This window comes from Carlito syrichta, unplaced genomic scaffold (assembly GCF_000164805.1).
Source record: "Carlito syrichta isolate Samal-C Ts95f unplaced genomic scaffold, Tarsius_syrichta-2.0.1 Scaffold308805, whole genome shotgun sequence".
In the NCBI taxonomy this organism is placed as follows: Eukaryota; Metazoa; Chordata; class Mammalia; order Primates; family Tarsiidae; genus Carlito; species Carlito syrichta.
The window spans coordinates 1,359,256-1,368,906 of NW_007252901.1; the positions used below are offsets into that span (position 1 = coordinate 1,359,256).

At 48.7% G+C, this 9,651-nt stretch overlaps 1 protein-coding gene across 2 annotated transcripts in view; it reads left to right on the plus strand.

Annotated features, from left to right (window-relative positions):
• The window catches only part of TUFT1 (tuftelin 1), a 45,180-nt gene extending 43,058 nt beyond the window's left edge, over positions 1-2,122 (plus strand). The window contains exons 12-13 of one of the 2 annotated variants that reach the window (XM_008065811.1): positions 315-415; positions 1,467-2,122. In XM_008065811.1, the coding sequence (XP_008064002.1) occupies positions 315-415; positions 1,467-1,530 (165 nt within the window). In that variant the 3' untranslated portion in view covers positions 1,531-2,122. The remainder of the gene's footprint in view (positions 1-314; positions 416-1,466) is intronic. The other variant, XM_008065812.2, reaches the window with a different exon arrangement.
• The last annotated feature ends 7,529 nt before the right edge of the window (positions 2,123-9,651 follow it).

The following is a 9,651-nucleotide window of genomic DNA, read 5'->3' on the forward strand; positions in this document are numbered from 1 at the left end:
GCCTGTAGTTCCGGCTACTCGGAAGACCGAGGCGGAAGGATCGCCGGAGCCCAGGAGGTCGAGGCCACGGTGGCCGGGAGCGGTCACCGCACTCCAGTCCGGGCGACAGAGTGAGACTCCAACTCAAAAAAAAAACCAAAAAACAATCTGCTCTAATGGAGACAAGGGGAAAGGGCATCCGGGTGGTGCTTGCATGGTAAGGGTGGGGGCAATGGCAGCCCAGATGCAGGTGGAGAAACTAGAGTGCGCCAGCTACATGCGACACACGGAAAGCCAGAAAAAGGCCGATTCTAACCCCATAGCTTGTATGACAGAATTTAGAGATGCATGACCGGATGGAACACCTGATCGAAAAACAAATCAGTCATGGCAACTTCAGCACCCAGGCCCGGGCCAAGACAGAGAACCCTGGCAGGTGAGTGAGAGCATGTAGATAGAATGGGTCCAGGGAGGAAGGGAAGGAAGAAAGAAAGGACAGAGCTATGTGGGACCTTTAGTGCAAAGGCAAAAACAAGGCATTTTAATTCCAACTTTTGACTGGGCACAGTGGCTTACACCTGTAATCCCAGCACTTTGGGAGGCCAAGGTAGGAGGATTGCTTGAACCCAGGAATCTGAGACCAGCCTGGGCAACATAACAAGACCTCTTCAGTACAAATTTAAAAATTTTAAAAGTCCCACTTTCCTCCCTAAGTCATTAAGCCTTTCCCCACCTGAAACATTTCTAACCTGGTTAGAGTGGAAACTGGTGCCACAGGCCCAAGGAGGTCCATGTGTGGCTACTAGAGGTGGGTGAACCCCTTGAAATTTCATTCAAAATGCATTTGTGCCAGGCTCGGTGACTCAGCCTGTAATCCCGCGGCTTTGGGAGGCTGAGGAGAGCGGATTGCCTGAGCCCGTGGATTCGAGACCCGCCTGGGCAACTTGGCGAACCTCATCTCTACAATAAAAAAAAAAAATTAGCTGGGCGTGGTATTGCACACCTGCAGTTCCAGCTACTTGGAAGGCTGAGGCGGAAGGATCGCCGGAGCCCAGCAGGTCGAGGCTGCGGTGGCCGGGAGCGGCCACTGCACTCCAGTCTGGGCGACAGAGTGAGACTCCAACTCCAAAAAAAAAATAATAATTTGTAACATTTGCATATATCTAGAGAGAAGGGTCTTTTGCCTCTAAGAGATCACAAAAGGGCCCAAGACCTTGACAGAAGTCAAGACTCACAGTTATATCCACTTCTCAGTGTTTAACTGCCCCTCTCTTTTTACCATCCCTGATACTAAATGACTGTATCATACCCCAAATCTCCTCATAGATGTCACTGACAGTTACTGTTTCGAAGCGCTTGGGATCCAAGCAATCAGCCAGCGCTGAAATACAAGATTCCAGAGGCAGATGTGGTAGGGGGCTCTGTGAGGGGTGGGCAGCCTCACAGCTGTTTCCAGCACCACTTAGTGTTCCCAACTTGCTTTTCAGTATTAGGATATCCAAGCCCCCTAGCCCGAAGCCCATGCCTGTCATCCGAGTGGTGGAAACCTGAACTGCCTGCAGATGGCTGCTGTGTTGGTGCTGCTTCCTGCCTGCGGAGAAGCCCACCGCCCTGTTGGCTGTTAGCACTGACTTTAACTTCTGGACTGTTCCCTGGCTGCACTCAGGGCTCGGGCTCCTGTGGCCCATTCCCAAGCTCCTGTGCTCTGTATGCTGGGCAGACAGAGCAAGAGCGCCTCCTCTGGACGCTGCAGCCCTTTGGAAGCCCTGGTCTTGCCGGCAGGAGCCAGGGCAGCATCCTTGTTCCTGTAGTTACTGTTCTTTGTAGAGAACCTTCTGTTGTAGACTGGAGTCCAGCTGCCCCAGAAACCAGGCCTTCGTCTGGTTGGGAGAGGTGACAAGATTTGCCTCAGCCCCGAAAGCTAGAGGCACCGATGTCCAGAGTGATCGGAGAATATCTTGAGGAAGTGAAGTTCCTTCTACAAACACAGCTTGGTTCTTAGCAACAAACTGTTTTTCTATTTGCTCCACCCTCAGCCTGTGTTGCCCTGGCCTCCTGTAGACAGACAGTGGGGATAGCTGGAAAGGCCTGGTCAGAGTCAGTGAACCCACCCAAACTTTGGCTGGATGGTCTTGACTTTCTGGGGCAAAGGGAATGCACATTAAGGGAGTAGCTTTTTGCAGAAAGATTCACCATGGATGGTTTTGTGTGACTTCACTCTGCTGTGAAAACTCCCAGAGTCTCTCTGGGTGTCCCCTAAGGTGCACCACAAGGCACACTTCAGTCTTCTTGACCCAGAGCCTAAAACCTGTGTTTTCACTAGCTCCCAGCAAAATCCTCACCATATTTTGCAAAGTTATTGCTGTTTTTGCTTACCTCTCATAATTGATTTAATACGAAAGGTCAAACTGGGATTGGTGGCTCAGCCTGTAACCCTGCGCCTTTGGGAGGCTGAGGTGAGTGGATTGCCTGAGCCCGCAGGTTCGAGACCCACCTGGGCAACTTGGCGAGACCTCATCTCTACAATAAATCAAAAAATGAGCCGGGCGTGGTAGCATATGCCTGTAATTCCGGCTACTTGAAAGGCTGAGGCGGAAGGATCTCCGGAGCCCAGCAGGTTGAGGCTGCAGTGGTTGGGAGCAGCCACTGCACTCCAGCCTGGGCAACAGAGTGAGACTCCAACTCAAAAAAAAAAAGCACAAAAAACCAAAGGTCTACAGCATTCTCTTACAGTGTTTGGGTTTGCTTAAAACTGAGAGAAGTGTTCACACTGGACTTGTTAATTTCAGAATAACACTGTTATAAAACTTTCTCACCCTTTCCTCTACCTGCCCCTTTGCCCTTCCTTCTCCAGACTGCTTCTGCACCTCGGGAAAGCAAGTAGATGTTCTCTGAGGCATCGGGGTCTTGAGTGAGTGTGGTTTGAGGGAAGAGGGCAGTCAGGGCTCATCTGGGCGGGAATGACTTCTTCCCTAACCCCTCTGAACCCCTCTGCTCCATAATTGGTCTTTTATCCTGGCTCTCAATGACTGCAGATCACTGTGCTTTTCTTCAGGGCTCTTTCCACAGCCTTGAGAAGTAGATAAGCATCAGAGTGGGAGGTACTATAAGAAACAGAAGAGTTAAAAATAAATATGGATCAAGTCTTTAGGCTCTGTGTGGCTCTCAACCAGAAGCCTTAAACAAGTCTGTGTGTTGGGACTGGCCTCGCATTTGGGCTTTGTCCAGAATGGTGTTTTGGGACTTCAGGCAGTTCCTTCATTTGTTAAATGAGGGGATCGGACCAGGTGATCTCCATGTCCCTTCCAATTCTGATATTTTTTTCTGTGGCATTTTCTTTGTATGATGAATTTAATAAATTATGTATGTCTCCTTGACTGCCTGGCGTCGTTTCCTTTTACTTTCAGGAGGATGAAGGAACATAATTTTAGTGCCTCTTGAAGATGGGCACCCTGTTGTGTATATCTAGGAGGTGTGGTGCAAACATCCCAAACATGTATGAGGGCTCTGTGGCATTTAGAGGCATTGGAAGCAGCTCAGCTCCGTGGTCTGAGTCCTGATTGTAGGAGGTGATCCCTAACTTGAGCTCTGACCCTTTCTGGGACAGTGGCCTTGTGGGATCCCTATGCGTGGCCACTTTGTATCCTCATTTGGAAAAGCGCTGGTCAGAAGGAGGTCCTGTGATTGCATAGAGAAGTGCCCGTCAACAGTGGAGGTAGAAGAGTAACTCTCTGTCCTTTGCAGAAGTAAAGAGCCCTGGAAATGGTGACTGCGCTGTTTAATGGGTTAGTTTCTGGCCATCTCTGGGCATCATTCAATGAATCCCATGATCTTTTTTTCCCTTTCTGCCAAGAAGGCAGTTGACTGCAGGGCAAATGGGGACATAGCTGAATTTACACATATCTGAATCTTCTTTGGGCCAAAGAAACCAGAAGCACAACCCTCCCCCACCCCCCGTCCCATCCCTGGCCTTATTTTCTTTCTAGCTCCTTTTTCTCTCCTTCAATTGAAAGTGGCAATTTTTCTTCCCCCTTTTCCTTTTCAGCCAATTTCCTCTACCGGCTTCAAAAATGCATCGGAAACCTCCTTCCATTCCAGACCCGGATCTGTCTTCTGACACCCGTGGCTCTCTTTTTTTTCTCTGGCAGTCTTGCTTGGCATGGGCGTATCTAGACTGTGCTTGTTCTCAGAATATTAACAAGGTAGAAGCAGGGTGGGGCTGGTGAAAGTGCCAAGAAGACTCCCGGGGCTGGAGGAGTCCCAGAGTGAGTGTGCTGTCATGCAGAAATGGGAGACTCTTCAGCTGGGCCTCTGGCGCCTGGTAGGAGGGGCAGAGATTTGGGTTGGTGATAATGGAATGGTCTGGAGGCCTTCGGGAGACTAGACGCAGGGATCTAGGAGAATTCTTGGACAAAACACTGCCTCTGGTGTACGTTTCCTAGAGTTGAGTTATGTTCCTGCCAAGAGGGGCATACCACAGGAATGCGGAGGGCCTATGAGAGAGGGAAGAGCTGACGTATATCTTGGCGATCTTTTCCATTAAAGTGGAGAGAGGGGGCTGGAGGAGAATGAGGTGACGCTCAGGGCCTGGGAAAGGGTGTGGTGAGTAAGCGGCTCCAGGCCTCAATGGCCTGTGTTTTGTCATTTTTAAGCCAACTCCTCAGTCTGTTTTCATATTTTGTGGAGGGGAGATGGAGTCTGACTCCCTGGGACCTTTGCCATGAAGGCTTGTTTCTTAGAGTGGGGTGTTAAGAGCTGCCCAGACACGCCGTCGTCAGCAATGGCCTTCTGGAAACCTGGAACATCAGCCCCGATATGGGAAAAGCAGCTTTCAGGAGCACCTGCCACCTGAACTACTGCCTCTGTCTTCCACCTCTTCATTTATTCCTTCCCCTGAACAGAAAAAAGCTCGGCAGTGACATGGTATTTGACCAGCTGGTGCATTGGACCTTTTTTTTTTTTTTTTTTTTTTTTTAGAGATAAGGTCTCACTCTGTCATTCAGACTGGAGTGCAGTGGCATGATCATAGCTTACTGCAGCCTTGACGTCCTGGGCTGAAGTGATCCCACCTCAGCCTCCCAAGTAGCCAGGACTACAGGCGCATGCCACCGTGCCTGGCTAACTTATTTTTTGTATTTTGCCCAGGTTGGTCTTGAACTCCAAGCGATCCTCCCATTTCAGCCTCCCAAAGTGCTGGGATTATAGGCATGAGCTACCATGGCCAACCTGAAAATTTTTTTTTTTTTTTTGAGTTGGAGTCTCACTCTGTCTCCCAGACTGGATTGCAGTGGCTGCTCCCGGCCACCACAGCCTCGGCCTACTGGGCTCCAGTGATCCTTCCGCCTCAACCTTCCGAGTAGCTGGAATTATAGGCGCGAGCTACCACGCCCGGCTAATTTTTTGATTTATTGTAGAGATGGGGTCTCGCCTGTCCAGGCGGGTCTCGAACCCGTGGGCTCAAGTAATCCACTCACCTCAGGCTCCCAAAGGCATGGGATTACAGGCTGAGCCACCGAGCCCGGCTTGAAACTTTTTTTTAAACTAAGCTTCTAAGGCCAAAAAATTGACTGACTTATTTTCATTTCTTATAAAGTATCTTTCTGTAGGAAATGTGTCCACTTTGCAGAGATGCTCTCCCATGACAAAGTGACTTAATTTGACCAAGCAGGGTAATGTCCTTTGGATAGGAAAAGCAGCTTTTCCTTTTAAACCAGTTTTTCCGTATGTGTTGCTGTTTTCAGTGGGGACTCTACTAACCCTCTGGGCTCCCTCCTTCCTCAGAGCCAAGTGTCACTAAGCTTGGGCTTGAGCTCATTCGGGCTCTGACCCAACAGCAGATGTTAGCCTAGGGCCCTTGGCCTCATTTTCACGCTTCAATTTAGGACTTCAGCTTTGCAAGGAGAAATTGTTTCCTATCTTCTCTGTCCCAGTTTTAAGCACCATGGCCTTGAAACTCAAAAGCTGGAGACCTAAATAGTCTCTATTTCCTCTTTCTTCAAGGAAGAGCCAGACTGAGGATTGGAGAGATTTTTTTTTTTCTTTTTCTTTTCTTTTTTTTTTTTGAATTGGAGTCTTCTCTGTGTTGCCCAGGCTGGAGTGCAGCGGCATGCTCATGGCCACTGCTGCCTCGAACTGCTGGACTCCGGTGATCCTTCCACCTCAGCCTTCCAAGTAGCTGGAACTACAGGCGCGCGCTACCACGCCTGGCTAATTTTTTGATTTGTTGTAGAAATGAGGTCTTGCCAAGTTGCCCAGGTGGGTCTCGAACCCGCAAGCTCAGGCAATCCACTCACCTCAGCCTCCCAAAGCGCGGGATTACAGGCTGAGCCACCAAGCCCGGCTGAGATATTTCTTAAAGGAGAGTAATTTCTAACAGTGTGCTCGGCAGGTTGGCAGTGGACCTACTTAGAATTACCTGAAACGTGTGTGGCCTCTCTGCTGGCATCTTGCTTCTCTTGGAGGCCTCTGGGACATTGGATTGGGGGTAGATGGTGGCAGGATAATTAACTTCCTGACAAAGTGTTGGTTGCCAAGTTTTAGACCGCAAGACTTCAGACAGCTGAGGGATAGGAAGTCACTGGTACTCATGACTTCATTTATCACTTCAGTACTGATCACACACCCAGCCCTTTCCTCCTTCCCACTAGTATTCCAAGTCCAAACTTGCAAATGTCTGCAGGAGTTTTGTGATCTTTATGACTGTTTTGTAGCTATCCATATGTGCTTGTGTATGAACTGGCCTGCCGTGTAAATATATTTCTCACTGTGTGAAAAAAAAAAGGAAGAACACTGGTCTAGAAGACAGACCTCTCCTTGGCTGTATTGTAATCTCAGGATTGGAAGATTCAAAACTGACTTCCTTCCAAACTGCTCCTCTGTTCGACCTCTCACACTTTTTCTTAGTAGAATCCTGATCCTTCAGTGATTCAAGCTAGATATTTTCATGCCATCTTTGGTCCCTTTATCCCTTATGTTTAGCTGGTCCACATGTCTTAATGTTTCCTCTAGTAAAATATCCTCCCCCCCATAAAAGAAAATATGCATTCATAGCCTTAGATGATGGCAGGGGCCAGTTCTTGCTGATTCCTCACCTCTAGTCTCTTACCTGCCCCAGCTCTATCCTCCCCACCACTGTCGTTTGAAATCTTCCCCATAGCCCAGTGTGGTGGCACGCACCTGTAGTTCCAGCTACTTGGAAGGCTGAGAAAGAAAGATCGCCTGAGCCCAGCAGGTCGAGGCTGCCAGTGGCCATGAGCATGCCACTGCACTCAAACCTGGGCACCAGAGTAAGACTCCGATTCAAAAAAAAAAAAATCTCCCCCAAATACGGTTTTATTCTTTCAGTTGGGGCTGTTTAGCCAGGACAAAAGGAAGTTGATGGAAGCAGAACAGTCTCTCAAGAGCCAAAAGTCTGTCCCTTGGGAGGGACAACAGCAGTTCTGTTCCCTGGAGCTCCAGAAGGCAGAGTCTGGCTCCATGGGTGATAGTCTCAGGGAGGCTGCTAAGAAGCAAAATAGAGTGTTGACAGAGTGGAGTGAACTGTCTAGTCAAGTAGCAAGTTTCCATATGTACACTGGCAATATCCCAGTTAGAAAACATAAACTAGCCGGGCTCGGTGGCTCAGCCTGTAATCCCGCGCCTTTGGGAGGCTGAGGTGAGTGGATTGCCTGAGCCCGCAAGTTCGAGACCCGCCTGGGCAGGCAAGACCTCATCTCTACAATAAATCAAAAATGAGCCGGGCGTGGTAGCGCGCACCTGTAATTCCGGCTACTCGGAAGGCTGAGGCGGAAGGATTGCTGGAGCCCGGCAGGTCGAGGCTGCAGTGACCGGGGGCGGCCACTGCACTCCAGTCTGGGTGACAGAGTGAGACTCCAACTCAAAAAAAAAAAAAAAAGAGAAAACATAAACTATAGTGACAGAAAATACCTAGGAATAACCATTATTTGAAATGTCAATGCACTGTGTGAAGAAAATGACCAGATTTTGTTCAGAAATATGGAAAAACTTCATGAAGAACACTTTTCCCTGGATGGGTACTTGAAAATTGTAAAGATGTCAATTCTTACCTACTTTATTTCTAAGCTTTGTGTGATTGCAGTGAATTATACTATAATTCAATAGTCTTTTTAGGACTACATATAATTATTTAAAAATTCATCTGGAAGAATAAATGGGAAAATGGTAAATAAAATTTTTTTTGACTTTTTTCTTAAAATTTTTAAAACTTTATTTTTTTTAAAAAATAAAAGGACAGCCCCACAGGCGCCCGGGGGGCTCCCGCCCCCTGACAGCGCAGGGCGCCCGCACATGTGCAGACTGCGGTGCGGCGGCTGCCGGGCGACGGCCGCCGGAGGTAAATAAAATTTTGAAGGCAGAGCTTAAGTGGGGGAATTATTAGCTTTGGCAAATAGCAAAACATTATGCAGCTTATACATCAATTTAACAGACTGTCTAGGCAGAAACAGACCCAAGTAGACGGTATAAGCATTTAGAATAAAAGAAGTATTGTGTCGGACGTGGTGGCTCAAGCCTGTAATCCCAGCACTTTGGGAGGCCGAGGCAAGAGAACTGCCTGAGCCCAGGGGTTCAAGACCAGCCCGAGCAACTTGGTGAAACCTCAACTAACTCTACAATAAATTTTAAAAATTAACTGGGTGTGGTGGCACAAGCCTGTATTTCCAGTTTGGAAGGCTGAGGTGGAAGGATCGCCTGAGCCCAGCAGGTCAAGGCTGCGGTGGCCGTGAGTGTGTCACTGTACTCCAGCCTGGGCAACAGAGTGAGACCCCAACGCAAAAAAAAAAAAGGCATTGCAACTCAGTGGGGTAAAAAGCATTTGAACAGTTGTTTAAAATTTTGGGGGAATGGGACACGCAACATCACATAGGAGCCAGGCCTGGTGGTTCACACCTGTAATCCTAGCACTTTGGGAGACCAAGGAAAGAGGATTGCCTGGATCCAGGTGTTTGAGACCAGCCTTGGTAGCTTGGCAAGATCTCCTCTCTACAGTAAATCAAAAAATTAGCTGGACATGGTGGCATGCGGCTGTAGTTCCAGCTACTTGAAAGGTTGAGGCAGAAAGATCAGCTGAGCCCAGTGCAGTGGCGGTGAGTGTGCCCCTGCACTCCAGCCTGGGCAACAGAGTGAGACTCTGACTTAAAAAAAGAAAAAAAAAATTACAAAGGGTACCTGATCCTAAACCAGGGGAAGTGAGGACCAGTTGGAGGCCCAAACTTCACCTGCACATACATTACTTTTGTACCTAATCCTGATTTATACTCCATAGCTTCATAATAAAATAAAGCAAAAAAGGAATTGGGAAAAAATACAGAAATTTAAATTTAAAGAGTATGCTTAAATAAATTCTAGGAGCCGGGCTCGGTGGCTCAGCCTGTAATCCCATGCTTTGGGAGGCTGAGGTGAGTGGATTGCCTGAGCCCGCAGGTTTGAGACCTGCCTGGGCAACCTGCCGAGACCTCATCTCTACAATAAATAAAAAATTAGCCAGGCGTGGTATCGCGTGCTTGTAGTTCCAGCTACTTGGAAGGCTGAGGCGGAAGGATTGCCAGAGCCCAGCAGCTCACTCTGTCACCCAGACTGGAGAGCAGTGGCCGCTCCCAGCCACCGCAGCCTCGACCCGCTGGGCTCCAGCGATCCTTCCGCCTCGGCCTTCCA